The following is a 16,685-nucleotide window of genomic DNA, read 5'->3' on the forward strand; positions in this document are numbered from 1 at the left end:
TCACGTGCTAGAGTCTTGCCACGGAATAATCTTCTTTATTGCTAAGAATTATGGTCTAAATACAGTGTAAAATACCATGCGACATTCAGTGTTTTTCATGCGTTTCGACTAGTTAGTCTTGTCACTGTTATTACAACTGCATAAATTACGACAAAATCTGTGAAATTATGACTATTCAGAAGATTTTAAAGGATTACAACTAATATGTAGGTACAATACAGAAATCATATTTATCAATGAAATAAAAGTTTTTTTAAAGATATAACGTGAAGATTACACCAAGATTTGCCCACACTGCCTTTGTTGTTTGTAAAATAAGGAATAGTTTTCCTTTAAATACATCTATAACTGTCAATTGTGATCTTCCTAGATAAGAACATCATAAAAAACTTTCAATGTATTTGTTGACCTTAGCTAAATACATTTTTTTGGACGTTCTTTTACTGTATTGGAAATTAAAACGTTATTTAGTTTATAAAAAAAAAGTTTATAATAATACATAGCTTCAATCCGTTAAAAAAGTGTTTTCTTTAAATTAAAATGTTATGTTTTGTTTAATTGATAGTAAAAACAAACATATTGACATTTGCATTGTAAACACTAAAATATCTGGGGTCATAAACATAACGACGATAAATATTTGATAAGCGATATACTCATTTGTCTTAGCTCTGTTTAGCGATACAGTGTTTTAAAATTTCAAGGTAAGTAAAATTGCTTATTAATTTATACAAGCATATCGAAGTACCTACTAGTTACGTATTATCCATTTACGTATTTAATTTCAGCACCTAGCGTTCAATGTCCTAAGTTTATTTTTAGGTACACCTTTAAATTGGATAGTTAAAACTAAAAATGAAATTATATTGAACACTTAAATTTGTTTTATTTTAAGAAAAAAATATTGAGTCTAGTGGAGTAACTACATCAGATTGTTTGATGTGTTTTTTATAAGGTAACGAAGTGTAAATAAATACATAGATCAGAATAAGCACCTACTAAAAAATAAAAATAAATCAGTGGCGCTACAACCTTTGATCCACCAACCATCAACATCAGATGTCTGTTTTATGATGATTTGTCAATCTAATATGCCAGTAGGTGATCAGCCTCCTGTGCCTGACACACGCCGACGTTTTGGGTCTAAGGCAAGCCCGGTATCCTCACGATGTTTTCCTTCACCGTTCGAGCGAATGTTACATACATATAGACAGAAAGTCCATTGGTGCACAGCCGGGGATCGAACGTTCGACCTCAGGGATGAGAGTCGCACGCTGAAGCCACTAGGGCAACACTGCTGCAAAGCACCTACTAAATTAGCATAATCTCTATGTCACAGGTAATTCACGATGGCGAAAATAATTACAAAGAAGATAATAAATAGTCCAGAAACATGCGTGGACGATAATCTGCTTGGAGTTGTGGCTCTTTATCCTAGTTTGAGGCTTCATCCAAAGCATAGAGTCATTACTATACGACAAAATGTGAGTTAATTATCATTAAAATATAGTTAAATTAAGTTGGCTTTTCAGGCGGAATCACAAAACATCTTAAGCAATAAATATAAAGTAATAATACCAAAGGTTTCTTTGCAACAATTATTTATTTTCAAAGTGACAAATAAGGGAAAAGCGTAAAAAATACAACAGATATTTAAGACTATTGGTTACAAACATAAAGTAGCTTTTTGAAAATTTAGACTAAGTTGTAGCTTTATTATACATTATTTATTTGTGTTCCAGGTTGATTCTAAGAGGGTAGCGATACTGGGAGGTGGTGGATCTGGTCATGAACCATTTGCAGCAGGTATTGGACTGTTATTTCTAATATAATATTTCATATACATTACCCTTCATAGATATACAGTATTTACAATATTCTTAACCTACGTATACATAGTATAATAATAGAAATTGATAAATAGAAAATTTAAACAAATTTAATAAGTTTGGTCCCTGTGGCAGTCAAGGGCGGATCCAGCTTTGGTGCCAGGAGGGGGTCACATAGTCGTGGTCAAGTCGAGAACTTATAATTTAATTTTGATAACAATAAATACCAGTAAAAAGTAGATATTTTATTAATGTACGTAAGTATTGCACTTAAAAATATTTATTCTTTATTGTACACTTGAAAAACTTAACACATAATATTGTGTACATACAGGTTGGTCCAACTAGTGACGTCAATAATTTTTTTTAGATTCCTCACACCTGGGGGCATACGAAAATACCCCATGTATGTTCCGCGATTTTTGTAGTTTTCGAGTTATATTTTTTTTTGTGTTTTTTTAATGTTTTCTGCCAGCGAGGTTTCAAAAATTCCTATCTTTTTTTGTTGTAGGTATTTTGCAGTTTTTTTTCTGTGAAATGATTGTCTTAAATGTTGTTTTAATAAAAAAATATATCAGCTTCCTAAAATTAGTTAAAGCTACTCAAAAAAGGTTTTAAAGTTAGAAGTTTAGTTTTTAGCTCGATTTGTCCAAACATTCGACTTCAATTTAAAAATACAAAAAGAAGTTTCCATAGCTTCTGGCTAAATTTAGAAACTCCGCAGGGTTCTAAGCTACCAAAACCATAGAAAAAAATGGTACTTAATTGGTATTTTTTTGTTGTAATCGGCCTTTAAGGTGGATAGGCTAAAAATCATTGTAGCATTAAAAATGTTTTTTTTTCGACTTTTATTTTTCTTATGGCAAATGAAACTTTACGATCTATTTTTACAGTTTTAATGCTTCAATGATTTTTAGCCTATCCACCAAAAAAAAAAATCCACCGATTACAACGAAAAAAGACCAATTAAGTACAATTTTTTTTCTATGATTTTGGTAGCTTAGATCCCCGTGGAGTTTTTAAACTTAGCCAGAAGCTATGGAAACTTCTTTTTGTATTTTTAAATTGAAGTCGAATGTTTGGGCAAATCCAGCTAAAAACTAAACTTCTAACTTTAAAACCTTTTTTGAGTAGCTTTAACTAACTTTAAGAAGCTGGGATTTTTTTTACTTGCACATCATTTAAGGCAATCATCATTTAACAGAAAAAAAACTGCAAAATACCTACAACATAAAAATATTATTAATTTTTGAAACCTCGCTGGCAGAAAACATTCAAAAAACACAAAAAAATTTATAACTCGAAAACTACAAAAAATCGCGGAACATACATGGGGTATTTTCGTATACCCCCAGATGTGAGGAATCTAAAAAAAATTATTGACGTCACTAGTTGGACCAACCTGTATACACATTCTCTTGAAGACATCCAGAGAAATACTATTCACCTTTTTTTTTAAAGTGGAATCTCGCTGTTGGCCTTTAGGGCCTTTACAGCTCAGCTCGGGCTGTTTTGGCGCGCTTAGCTCGGCTATGACTATCACGTACGGAATGAGGCAGCCTATTTATATTACATAACCGTGGTGAATGATTTGTCATAACAGCTAGAGGTATGTCGAGGGGTATTACGCTAAACTTCGCAAAAGTGAAGAGATGGTACGACAAGGGATTCCATCAAACAAAATAGAAACAGACAAAATACATATGTTTTAATAACTAAATCAATTTTTCTTTAACGTGTTTTCCCGAAACGCGTTATTACGTCATTTACGTCAACGGGTAGGTTTTCATGAACGTGGAGAAGTGCCAGTCCGGTTAGGCGATCTTCAATCATTGAAAATCTTAGCGACGATTTAATTCTGCGCAACGTAGAGAAAGACCTTTCTGCTGTCGCTTCGCTGACAGAGTAGTGTATCCAATTTTCATATATTTAGATACATATTGATGTTACAATTTAAAATAAGACTATGTTATGATATGTTGAAGTTTAGTCGTTCTGATTCCGATTGAGGTAAGGTCTAGCTAGACGTTTCATAGCGACAAGCGCGCGCAAGTGTGGCGCGGAAAATTCAAATTTTCGATGCGTTCATTCCCAAACGTTTGCCATCATACAAAGTTATTATATTATATTAAATTAATTAAATATTGAAGGTATGTAGTTACATATAATCTGTATGGTGACAAATTTATATATAAAATCATTATGTTCAATTAGTGGTCCACCTAAGTCCTGCTCAGGGGGGGGTCATGACCCCCATGACCCCCCCCCTGGATCCGCCGTTGGTGGCAGTGTATATTTTATGCTGGCAGTATTTCCTGGCTGCATTGCCATACTTATTCGTTGAGTGAGGAAAGCACCAGCTCTGAGGTCACCGGTACTATCTACCAGGCGCCTATTAAAATCTTTAATTAGCGACTGTGCCCTTGAACCCCACGGCCCAAGAGTCTCTATTCCAATGGGAACGAAATCAAAGTTGGACAAAGTGACAGTCTCATCTATTTCCTTGTACATAAAATACCATTTTGGTATTCACTTGATGTATTCTTTGATGCAGCAGTATGGCAGTACCCTCTGTTCTTCGGGGTTAGATAATTATGTCCCATTAATGTTACCAGAATAAGTTTCTGCGTCTGTTTGTTTCTTATAGGGTAGGCTTCTGTCTTCGGTCATCTGTGCTTACGTGTGCATCACATTGCTTACGAATCCGAAACATTATTGTTATTGGTATTAAATCCTCCATTGAATATACCATATGAGTTCAGCTATATACAGATTTTAGTCCACATTCATAAATATTTAATTAAAATAGTTTATTAATAATAGGATTGATCGGCTTTGGAATGTTGGATGGTTCAGTGGCTGGTGGAGTATTCGCATCTCCTCCAACAGGTCACGTCCTGTACGGAATAACACAACTGTATAAATACAATTCAGGTAGGTTTAATTCCACTTTTAATCAAACATAATTTGTTTTTAGTATTAAATACCAATGCTTATAGGTGGCGTCTTGGTGATACTTGGAAACTACACGGGTGACAGATTGAATTTCGGCAAAGCTATTGAAAAAGCTAAAATTGCGGGAATAAAGGTTAATTTGTATCAATTATATCTAAACTAATAAAACTAATTTATTTTTTATAAATACATTGTCTCATCACTGAAACATCTTGGAACATTACGATCTAGCCTAACTTAAGACTAATAAGTGATTTAAGTCTAACCTAATTTACTAAAAAGGATATTAACATAAGAAAGAGTCCAGTAACACTACTTACAGTCTCTATTAAGGGGAAGACACTCTGTTCTTGTGTTCTATTTTTTCACTTACCACTGTAAAGCACTTCTTTAGTCACTAAAATGGTAAAACTAGTATAACCCCAGTTATTTGGCGCAGGTGGAAGGTCTCATAGTGGGAGAAGACGTCGCATCCAGTCAAAATAAAACTGGAGGGCGGAGTATGTGCGGGGAAGTCTTCTTTTATAAGGTAAAGCAGTTTAAGTAATTACCCATATAACATAATATGTATGTTCTTTATAAAGTGGAAAATCGTTTGGCTAATATTAACGGCTAGTCTTTCAAGTCTTTTCAAATTTTGTAGAGCAAATTTTATGATTAAGAATAATTTATTTTCACTGCATCGAATTTAAGCAGATCGTGTCGATATAATTTTTTGCTGGTTACGAAATAGTTGACAGAACGAAGTAAAGAAAATACATTTAAATATCAGTATTTCATTAGAAAATTTTCTATCTCCATCTTTATTGTTAATGTATTAAAGTACATTGTGAATACAACAGAATGAACGCTATTTATACGGACCTTGATATATTTGATAGTGGGCTGATCAATTTAAAATAAAACGTTGTTAATCGGGTAAATAAGCAGCATTGTTAAGTGAATAAGTATTTTTAAATTAGTAACCAAAATTTGTGTTTGTATGTGTAATATTTTTTGCAAATTCAATGTTCACCCTTATGTATTTTAGAATAGATAGTAACTTATACGTAGAAAATGCATTATATATGATTTAATAAATTACAATGTATCAGTTGTGTGGAGCTATGGCTGTAAAGGAATATGATGTCGAATCGATTCGCGAGATGGCGCTTGAAGTTAACAGAAACATGGCGACGTTGGGTGTCTGCCTTACTGCTTGCTCTCTTCCAGGTATATATCATAAGTGATCAAACAAGTTTATATAATCTTTACATTGTATAAAACCTGTTACCTACACTTATCACGCGATATATCGAAAAGGCACTATATTTGTAGTAGTAGATAGTCATTTATATAAATTAACAAAAATACTTTTGTAAAATAAGTTATAATCCATAATTTAACTCTAGAATGCTTAAAACAACTTACATTAAAACGAACACTCACACATTTACACACCCTCACACATTACATTTCCCCACACACACCACAACCAATAAATTATTAGTAAATTGTCTTGGTGAGTACGTATACGTTATAAGGTGCAATCAATTATAGCTTTTTATTTAAAAATTGTAAATATTATCTTGAAAAAAAACTGTGGATTATCAATAAATTGTAAAATAAAATAAATAGATTCGATTTTTTTTTGCAGGTCAACCACCTCTATTTGAGATAGCATCAGATGAGATGGAGATCGGCGCAGGAGTTCACGGTGAAGCCGGTATTGAAAAGCGAAAGATGGGAACAGCTAAAGACATTGTTAAACTTATACTTGATCAGGTATTTCAAATTTGCGAGGCTCATTAGTTGTTAGTTGAACGCTTCTGCGGATTATGAACAGAAGGTTACCCCCTACGATTAATCATCCTGTATGTGTAGAAAATTGTATTTACGCTAACATCACTGGAGTTTTGTTATAGCCTTAAATATCGCCTTAGTGAAAGAGTATAAATACAAATTAACTTAATAAGATACTTTTTATACTAAGTCTAGAGCTGTTTATAGAATATTTCAACTTTTTCTTATTCCTATAGGTCATAAGCCATTTGAAGCTTAAAGAAGGAGCTACAGTAGCTGTTATGATCAACAATATGGGGGGTACGTCTATCATGGAAATGAATATCATCGCAGCTGAAGCAAGACAATATTTAGGTAACTTCTTCTTCTTCTTCTATCGGTCTTCCAATATCTTTTGATTTAATAAAGAGTATTCATAATTTTAGAGGATGATGAGCAAAATGATTTAAATTAAAATTCATCCAAATTTTCCAGATATATCTAAAATCCGCGCTGAAAGAATATATTCTGGGCATCTAAAAACCTCCCTGGAAATGCAAGGTTTCCAAATCTGTTTACTCCACCTGAATGAGAGTCATGGAAAGTTATGGTTAGACCTCTTAGACCAACCCACTGAGGCCCGGGGCTGGACTGGAGGTATCATGTCTGTCAGACCTACACAAGAATTGGAACATGGAGATGAAGAAGACTTGCAGAGCGATGTACATAAGGTAGCAATAATCACACGTAATCGTCGAGTTAGCCTGTCGAGGAAATAGTATACCATCAATAAAAACCCATATTTTAGGGAGATGCCGGTCCGTCATTAACTAAAAAAGATCAAGATGTGATGCAGAAGAGTTTGATGGCGGCTGCAGAAGAGTTGGTGAAGAACGAAGAACTCCTTAACACACTGGACTCGGGTTGTGGAGATGGAGATTGTGGTATTACGATCAAGAAATTTGCCGAAGGTAATGTTTTATTATTTGGAACATATTTATTTCTAATAGAACTACACAATAATATCTACACCGATAATCCTACATAACAAAAATATATATATGTTGGAGCCAGATCTTATAACTAAGAATATAGCAAGCAACTCTTTTGAACTCAACCAGTGTACAAACAAATAGGTCTAATTCAAATACGAGTATATAGGGTAAAAATATTGTTAAGGTTGATAAAGGTGATAAACACAAGATTGAGATGCATTTGCTAAAGCTAATAGTAGATGCATTTCCTTCCAGTATTGCATATATAGATATGTCTTTCTAATAAGAATTATTTAATGTTATGATTTTCCATAAAAAAAATATACTCGACTAGTCATACATCCCAATCCTGGACTAGGTTGCCCGTAAGTCTAATCAAACGTAACAAACACTTTATATATTAACCTATTTAAGGTGATTTAAATTTTAAAATTTTCCTTACGTTTCACGACGTATCGTGCATGGTTACCGGACTACGGATGTGAATGTAAAAATATAAAGAATCGTAATTTTACAGCTGTGAAGTTATATTTGAAGACGGCATTGTTGGAATATCCGTCTAACGTGTTGTGGGAGCTTTCGGAAATGGCAGAAACAGATATGGGCGGCACTTCTGGTGGCATTTACAGTTTAGGTCTTGCTGCTGCCTCACAGGCTTTGGCTAGGTCAGTTTATATACCACTATGGTGGTTGGTCGTACTTGAATTCGTGTATGCGGTGGTGTTAGTTATTTCGACTATGTATTTGTGTGTTGTTCCCACGAGAATGTAAGTCCGTGCTCCTATTTCACCATGCCTCCTGCTGATAGAGGACAAATCTTTGTTTTTAATTTATTTTATTATTATTTATTACTTAAGATGTCATGTGGAACATGGTGTAATGGTTGCAGCTCCTTACAAACGGTGTGTAAAACAAAAAACTTGGCAATTAAAAAGAGTAGCGGAGAATTTATTACCAGTTCTTCTCTTCCGTTCTACGCCCTTGATGACGTTCATAAGTGTACATTGTGTTACCTATATGAATAAATGATTTTGACTTTGACTTTATTAAACATCTCATAGCTTCGTAAGTTAACTTATATATCCTAAGTCAAGTTATTTTAGTTAACAGGTTGCTAATAATTAAATATTGAACTGTTAAAATGTTATTTTATCTGAATATATTTTTGTATTAGGGGAAAAACAAATGATCGCCATATCTGGTTATCTGCGTGGGAGAGCGCGATGGAGGCCATCTCAAAGTACGGTGGGGCTGAGCCTGGTGACAGAACTATGGTAAGACACTATAAAGATGTTTATTTCCTGGGTTGTGTAGTTAAAGAATATTATTAAATAGCAAACAATTATCCATAGCGCTAAATAACCTGCATCACCCCATGTGATTTATACATTTTTCCTTTCATAAATGTTTAAAACCTGTTTGTATATATATTAAATATTCCATCTTTGGCTATAACTTTAGTATAATAGTTTTTTGTTATATATAATTTTTGGCTGTAGGATTACGAAATAATTAAATTTTAAATAAGATAAGATCTGCTAATAAACTTAGTATATTACTTAGTTTTCGAGCATGCATTTGCAAATATAAATATATATAAACATATAATAAACAGTAACTTTAACGGTATATTTTGCGTTGGGTGACTTATGGCATCTTATCTAGTAGGTAAGTAACACGGTACTAGTAATGAAGGGAATACTTATTTTCTAAACGGCATCTCATTTTTTTATTTATACTATTTAATCCCTATTAATAATCGATATATATCGGCAAACGGTTATTTATTTACCGCTTCTCCTTCGAGAAAGGCCTCCTGTATTTTTTTCGTTATTCGAATTGTTCGAATCCACATTGGACCCGCTATCTTTTTTTGTATCGTCCTCCCATTTTCTTATACGGCTGTCTCTCTTTGGTTTCTCACTTCGTGATTAGCACTCTGTTACGATTCCATTCCATTTTTGCTTCTTTTCTCTCATCATATGACTCGTCCATCTCCACTTTTGTTTTCGGTATGTGGTGATTGCGTTTTTAAATTCAGTTTTTATTTTGATATCGCTTTATTTTATCTCTTTTCTTTTTACTACTGTTGTACTTCTTTCCATAGTGTTTTGACAAATGTTTATTCTATTTCCCAGTTGTTCTGTCAATGCGAAAATCTGACACCCGTAAAACAAACGGATATTTATTATACTATACTAAAATCTGAGATAAATATACTTAAATGTATTTTTGTCAACAGCTAGATACGTTACACAATGCAGCGGAAGCATTCAAGGAAAATATAGAGGCTGATATAAAAACAATTCTGTCGAAAATCGTTGAAGCAGCAGATTTGGGAGCGAAAAATACTGGCAACATGACCGCGAGGTAATACATATTTCTTTAATCTAGCAATTTAAACACGTTTCATTCTAAGAGATTGTTATTTTACCATTAGACTGCTACATTCCTACAGAGGCTGAAACGTTTTCCAAAAATATTAAAAAAAAAATTGTACAGCGCTGTGGTTAAATGTTCTTCTATCCTTATATCATAACTTAAAAAAAAAACAAAATTTTAATTTAATTTTATATTACTATTTCTCTAATTTTTGTTGCTTATTTTTTTAAATACAGGGCTGGTCGTGCCTCGTACGTAGCGAGCGTTTACACTCGCGACGAAGACGCCGGCGCACGCGCATCTGCAATTTGGATCAAATCTATACTTACGACTATAGTTGACAATTTATGATTATAAAATCCAAAATGTCTCTTTTTATTTTAATAAAATATCGAAATATAAATAAAACAAATTCTACTAACAATATATTTTATTTATCACAATACTAACACTTTAAAATGATTTATATTACACTACATTATTTTAGATGTATCACTTATTTTAAATTTTGAGGATAAAAATTCTATCATTATCTTAGACACAGGTGATCAGTCTAGATTAAAAATATATAGACTCTAATGTTACGATACAAAAATAGTAGCGATTTGAGATATTATAAGTGATACATTAAAGTATATAATTCTAAAAATCCCATTCCTCGGTTTTTTCAATCTCCATATCGGAAAGTTTCTCTTCAAGTAATAAAGCTGATATATCACCTGAAGACAGACAAATTTTCTTCAGAAAAGAACATTAATAGAGAAACCAGTGGCATTACAACCTTTTAGGTCTGTGCCTCAGATTTTTGTATCTGTTTCGTGATCATTTGTTTTTTCTATTTATTTTTTTGTCTAAGACATGTCGGATTCCTCACGATGTATTCCTTCACCGTACGAGTGTTATATGCGCTTATATAAAGTCGTGCATCAAAGTCGTGTCGTGGACTTTCTATGTGCCAGACCCGGAGAGCTTACGAAATCAGGGATGCCACCAAGCCAACCAGCTGCCACTGAAGTATTTAAGTATTTCCGAACCGAACTCAGGGTTGTTCAAGAAAAGAACGTACCAATTCTTAAAAGACCGGCAACGCACTTGCGAGCCTTAATGTGAGTGTCCATGGGCGGCGGTATCACTTAACAACAGATGAGCCTTCGCCCGTTTGCCTCCTATTACAATAAAAAAATCCTATCCGATAAACATTTACTATACAAATAACAACACAATATTTAAACTTGTGAGTAGTAGGCAACAGATGGCTAAATCTTTAAAGTCTAGATTTCTAGTTCCAATGTTTCAATTCCCAAAACCCCACTATGGGACATGAGACATATCTGTGTCTCCTTATCTCAAGACAAGTCGAGGAACATTCTTCTGTTCCTACCAATCCGTAACATATACTTTCAAATGATCTCCGGGTTATTCACCATCAGCTATAACCTAAGAGGTATACTTACAATGGTCTGGTTTAATTGGTTTAACTCGTCCAATAAGGCTTGGCAGGAAGTCTGTTCGTCGGATTTGTTTGAAGAAAGCGTGATTCAACAATTGACTCGCTGACGGACGCTTTTCGGGGTCCCTGAGACCGTAAATAAATATTAAAATCGCTAATATAATTATTTGATATAATATGTAATCATTTAATAAATGAAAAGAAATCAAACAGTTTTATATTATGAATAATTGTTATATGTGGTTCGAACCTATAATAACTAAGTAACATCAGTACAACAACAATACAATTCACGAGAATTTAAATTCTGAAATAATTTTTAAATTAGTTGTTGTAAAAAATCATTTTTTCTTCAAAGGGCATCGCCTATGCTGTCAGAAAGTTGATTAAGTTTAAGTTTCAGGTAAAAGGGTGCAAAAACATTAATGGTGTTCAACTATTATAAAATGTATATTCACAAAACATGTATTCTTTAATAATAAAAATTTAAGACTAAGATTATACGAAAATAATACGCAGTTCGGTTACGGTGCTAACAGTAAAATCAAAGAAATCACCCAGCATCCATTTTGACAACATATTGTACTAAACAAATTTCTGTATTTTTAGTTATTGACTTTAACAAACATAAAACGTAAAATTTATTAATGTTATATGTTATAGACAATGTTGTGGACATCATAATTCTAAATTACCTGTGTAAGGCACTGTCAGTGAGTCTATGAAAGGCGTCTGACAGTTTACGTCGTGCGTACACGAGCCGTACTCGACACATTCCCTCCGCGCTGTCACCCACACCGCTGTCAGTATTATACATACCTGTCAAAATAAAGGAGATTGTATTGGTATATTTATAAAGGAGACAAAATAAAACTTTAAAAAAAACTCACTTTTCATTTCCCCATCATCCAAAGGTTCCGGAAAAGATGAACAGTCAAGTAGTTGCGGTCGATTGCCCCTCACTTTTTCAGTGAACATAAGTGTAGTCGGCACTTCAGAGAATGGAACTGCTCCATTGGCTAATTCACAGCATAAGATTCCCAAGGAATATATATCAGACTGTTCATCATAGCCTTTGAGATTCTAAAACAATTCTGTCATAGTCAAATATGAAATTATGATTGCAACAGCATTTTCTATTATTAAATACCCATTATGTTGTGGCTCGTACTTTTTAGATTAATGCAAATCAATTATAAATTAAACTGCATTGTTTTCAATATAGGGGGGCACATTTTTAAATTATAAATAATTGTTTCCACAGTTTTTAATATTCATAATAAATATATAACAATATTTTTTATAGAAATAATGTAGGAATTTTACCTGTTCTAATAACTCAGGGCTTAGCCACATTAAGTTAGCATTATCATGATCAGGGGGTGGCAAACTATGCAAATGTTTTTGTCGTCGCCCACGCAACATCATACTTGCCGCACTGCGAAGGCCTGATAACCGTACATTACCCTGTGTGTCTAGTAACACATGACTTGCTCGCACACTCCTGGAAAAACAAGATTTAGGTATTTTTAAATTAATTTAAAACAGGTTATTTTTATCATGTATTTATATGGTAAGCTATATGTAAATGAGCCTAGTAATTCCAAGTAAGTGATAGAGCATGTAATAATTTGTCAACCCGTGTAATGCATGCATCAAACAATACTAGGCTAGGTAACTAACAATAGTAATAAAATATCACCTTTCAATGTCATGCACTCTTCAACAATAAGATAATTATAATTGGGAAACAATACATAATCATAGTTAAGATTAAAATGAATGCACTATGCTATATGCACACATAATCTGAAAGTTTTTAATAAAACTTAAATATCCAAAATGTGTTGAGTATCCTTTTATAAGAACAGCAGAATATGGAATAAGTATTTACATTAGAATTAAAAGCATTTTTTAGATTAGATATTATGTAAACAACCAACCTGTGTACATATAACTGTTTATGTAGGTATTGTAATGCCAATAACACATCCCGTAAAACAATGGCACAAGCAAGTTCTGGTAGGCCTTCTTGGAAGTATCTATCTAATATATCTCGACAGGAACCCAGCTCCATTAGAGGAGAAACCACATATAACTCCTGACCATGAACAAAGGATGTCAAGTATGGAAGAATATTCTGATGGTGCAGCTCTTTTCTAGTTAAAATGTCTTGCTGAAAAAAAAATTTGCAACAAATCTTAAATTTACTACGAATAATAATTTTAGTTCTCATTAAATCAAGAATCTCTCGGGTTTTTTTACTAAAAAGAGAAGTGAAATTAATATACCTGTATCAAATTGGCTTTTTCCCTTGACTTGTCAACAAAATACCTCTTAATAGCGACATTTTGATTATCTGGCTTGTGAACTGCTGAATACACAACGGCGATACCTCCACAACACTCCGATACTATGGAAGTCAATTGATAATCGTTTATGTCAGGGTTAAACATCGCGCCTGATATGGATGTACTAGTTGAAAATTTACGCATTTACAATTGTTAGAACATAGCTGGCAATTATGATGTTTACAAGAAGATTGTTTATAATTTCAAGTCTATAAATAAACAAAATATTAAGCAACAGCTGTTTCAAATCAAAATAATTGTCAGTTTCAGGCTCTGTTAAATTGACGTTAATGACAGTTCTCTATAATTATGACAAACTCGATGACTATTGACTATGCAGTAGTTATGACTTATGGCTGATATGAAAAGGAGCTGACAGATTACAAAGCACTACTATTTACAATTTCTGTTCATTAATATAAATTGGCAATATAGCCTTGTAGTTCTTGGAATATGTAAGAAAAACTAACAAATTTAACTCTGTATTGGATGTAGGTGTTAATATGTATTACTATTACTATATAATAGACAAAAGAAGAAGAATTTTAAAAGTTCAATGTTTAATACAATAGAATCATTATACCTAACAGAGTATTAATACTCTACTGTATCTATTTAACTGTGGTTGAATTTTCCAACATAAATTTATCTCTTATTACAATAATAATTATCAATTTAATTTATAGTGTTATTTTAACTATGTATACAAAACTACATATAACTATATATGTACATCTACTTTTCAAAATATATATATATATATATGTATACGAAGCTGACTTAAGTAATGTTTGATATATTTTTGTGGTACTCGAGTTAAGTTCGGTGGCGGTTGTTGTAGGGATATTCAAAAAATTTAAATGAAACTGTTTGAAGCTGGGTGTCAACTGGCTTTAATTGTTTAAAACTTGAGCTTATAACTAACATAAAATTAGGGGTAGTAGGGTTGCGACGCTAAACTAACTTAACTTACTGAAGGGTTCATAAATCTAAGTGACACTAATGTTACGTGTATAAAGAATATAAGTGTAGTCGACCTATTGGACATTATCGGATACGAGAATGTTATACATATAACAATATTTTTTTTTTTTGAAGTGAAAACTTCTTTAGCGGCGCTGAGCACTTTTTTGTATGGGTAAAAACTTTCAAACTTGCGTCAGGGTCACGTGATGCTGATCGAAAAAGCGTAAGATCGAGGGGAAGGGAGAGCAACTAGTATCTCCCACTCTTTCTACCGTGCCTGAGTGTACAGCGGCCCACGCGTATCCAAGGATGGTGACAGCTGATTGCTTGACTGTTGTGTAGTAAATACACTGTTGTGTATTCGTAAATGTGAATTGTTTAAATTATGGAAATCGAACAAAGTGAATCTATTAATGAAAAAAGTGATGATGAAGTAGTGAAAGAAAATGAGTAAGTACTTTATAAATTACTAGATGAAAAACTCTTACTTGGCTTTAAAAACAAAAATAACTAATAATAATAATAATAATTTATATAATTTTTTGTTTTTTAAATAACGATATAATATTATAAATTGTCATATTTGTGTACGATAGCGCAATAAATAAACATTGTATTCTACCTCATAAATGATAGTACTTTTATACTTATAATTAAACACAACGTTAATATTGAAGTTTTCACTTCTGCCGGCACTCCCGGAGTGCTAGTGTTTTTTTTTTTTTAACATTTGGTTTGCGCTTCTAATTATTAACAAAAATATATAGGTATGTAACTTAACTAACGTTAGGTAACATAACTCTCGTTAAAATATACATATTATTATGTCAATAGTAGCTAGTGTAGAGCGATTGAAACAAATCAATTATCACTTAATTACTTTTATTAAAAGACTTCAAAGATTTTGAACATATTATATAAAAGTATTAAATAAGTGACACTAGACGATTTTAATTTTGTAATCGTTCAATATAAAATTTCGTGTGGGTTTAAAAGTTACAATTATTTGATAAATCGAACGAGGAGTTTTACATAAAATATGAATTTTAAGCATGTTTTTGACAAAATATGTAAGTGGAAAGTTTAGTCACTTTATTAATCTGCACAATCAAGTACATGACTCTATATTCTCATAAAACATAGCATTCGAATTTTAAAAACGAACGAACATAGCCAAAAAAAGCAATTTTCAGTAACTTCGCAAAGAACGCATTTTTTGGTATTGTAAAGTTTTCAATCTCGATAAAAAGCTGTAATTCCTATATATATACGACGGCGACCGCATCTCTCATACGCATTATACGATGTACTCACGTCTATATAAAACCGGGGACAGCGCCAAGTCTAAAATTAAGGTCGGCGAGAGCGTCCGAACACCGCCGAATCCGCCCGCCCGCCTCAGTCCACCATCAGCTGCCGTCGAAATTTCCCAAAACCAATCGAACGCGTGCCTGAAAACTCCACTTGGTTATCGCGAAAAATTCAAAAGTAAACGTGCTCGCGAGTCGCCATTGTGAATTTTTTTGTATCGTGGCAGTGTGTGTGATTTGTGGATTTTCGAACGTCTTTTAAGCGGTATGTATTATTATTTATACTAAGGGTTGGATTTTATTATCTTAGATTTAATGATAAACACGTGTTCGTAGTATAGGGTTACATAGCTTTTTCCCTTGCTGATAAATCTTTGACATTGTTAGGTATAACTATTTACCTGTGTTAAAATGTATTATAAAAGTAAATTGTCAAAACATACATCCTACAACATACAAAAAAACGGAAATGTATGTTTTCAAATAGTATAACATTTTAATTTTCATAGTTTGTTGAAATGAAATATATATAGTATATACCTAATATGTCATATTAATATAAGAAAACCTACCAATATAGGGTACCAATAGATATATATGTGGGTAGGTAATACTGTAAAAGTCCAATATAACGGATTTTTAGCCTTAATTAAATTTTATATACAATTATTCTAGATAAGAATATT

The 16,685-nt window shown here is 32.7% G+C and overlaps 3 protein-coding genes across 9 annotated transcripts in view; 2 read left to right on the top strand and 1 right to left on the bottom strand.

The window, feature by feature from the left end:
- Positions 1-100: 100 nt before the first annotated feature.
- Positions 101-10,343, top strand: LOC125050951 (triokinase/FMN cyclase-like). Of its 3 annotated transcripts, none has more exons than XM_047651048.1 (15): positions 101-210; positions 1,340-1,484; positions 1,743-1,806; positions 4,653-4,763; positions 4,829-4,917; positions 5,224-5,313; positions 5,879-5,996; positions 6,421-6,548; positions 6,803-6,920; positions 7,041-7,276; positions 7,354-7,516; positions 8,058-8,205; positions 8,715-8,814; positions 9,783-9,910; positions 10,159-10,343. In XM_047651048.1, exons 2-15 carry the CDS (start codon positions 1,350-1,352, stop codon positions 10,271-10,273), a joined length of 1,743 nt encoding a protein of 580 aa, XP_047507004.1. In that variant the 5' UTR covers positions 101-210; positions 1,340-1,349; the 3' UTR covers positions 10,274-10,343. The 3 variants fall into 3 exon arrangements, with proteins under 3 accessions (XP_047507004.1, XP_047507005.1, XP_047507003.1); XM_047651049.1 differs by having other exon boundaries at positions 182-206; XM_047651047.1 differs by lacking the exon at positions 101-210 and adding an exon at positions 550-704.
- An 11-nt stretch (positions 10,344-10,354) lies between these two features.
- On the bottom strand, positions 10,355-13,997 carry LOC125050952 (STE20-related kinase adapter protein alpha). The gene is made up of 7 exons (XM_047651050.1): positions 13,664-13,997; positions 13,316-13,548; positions 12,699-12,876; positions 12,263-12,455; positions 12,068-12,191; positions 11,377-11,498; positions 10,355-10,641 (listed from the first exon to the last, which is right to left on the bottom strand). Exons 1-7 carry the CDS (start codon positions 13,865-13,867, stop codon positions 10,565-10,567), a joined length of 1,131 nt encoding a protein of 376 aa, XP_047507006.1. The 5' UTR covers positions 13,868-13,997; the 3' UTR covers positions 10,355-10,564.
- Positions 13,998-16,103: 2,106 nt separating this feature from the next.
- Positions 16,104-16,685, top strand: part of LOC125050801 (muscle-specific protein 300 kDa) — a 157,846-nt gene continuing 157,264 nt past the window's right edge. For 3 of the 5 annotated variants that reach the window (XM_047650819.1, XM_047650821.1, XM_047650823.1), the window contains exon 1: positions 16,105-16,264. The gene's annotated coding sequence lies outside the window, so the exon portion shown is untranslated. Of the gene's footprint in view, positions 16,265-16,685 lie in introns of all 5 variants that reach the window. The other 2 variants (XM_047650822.1, XM_047650824.1) reach the window with 2 other exon arrangements.

This window comes from Pieris napi, chromosome 7 (assembly GCF_905475465.1).
Source record: "Pieris napi chromosome 7, ilPieNapi1.2, whole genome shotgun sequence".
NCBI lineage: Eukaryota > Metazoa > Arthropoda > Insecta > Lepidoptera > Pieridae > Pieris > Pieris napi.

Bases quoted from the DNA above. Each gene is read 5' to 3' on its own strand.
- LOC125050951 (XM_047651048.1), top strand. From the start codon at position 1,350: ATGGCGAAAATAATTACAAAGAAGATAATAAATAGTCCAGAAACATGC. The intron at 7,517-8,057 runs GTAATGTTTTAT...GTAATTTTACAG, and splicing joins GATCAAGAAATTTGCCGAAG to CTGTGAAGTTATATTTGAAG. The intron at 8,206-8,714 runs GTCAGTTTATAT...TTTTTGTATTAG, and splicing joins GCCTCACAGGCTTTGGCTAG to GGGAAAAACAAATGATCGCC.
- LOC125050952 (XM_047651050.1), bottom strand. From the start codon at position 13,867: ATGCGTAAATTTTCAACTAGTACATCCATATCAGGCGCGATGTTTAAC. The intron at 12,456-12,698 runs GTAAAATTCCTA...GAATTGTTTTAG, and splicing joins GCCCTGAGTTATTAGAACAG to AATCTCAAAGGCTATGATGA. The intron at 11,499-12,067 runs GTAATTTAGAAT...TTACGGTCTCAG, and splicing joins ACTGACAGTGCCTTACACAG to GGACCCCGAAAAGCGTCCGT.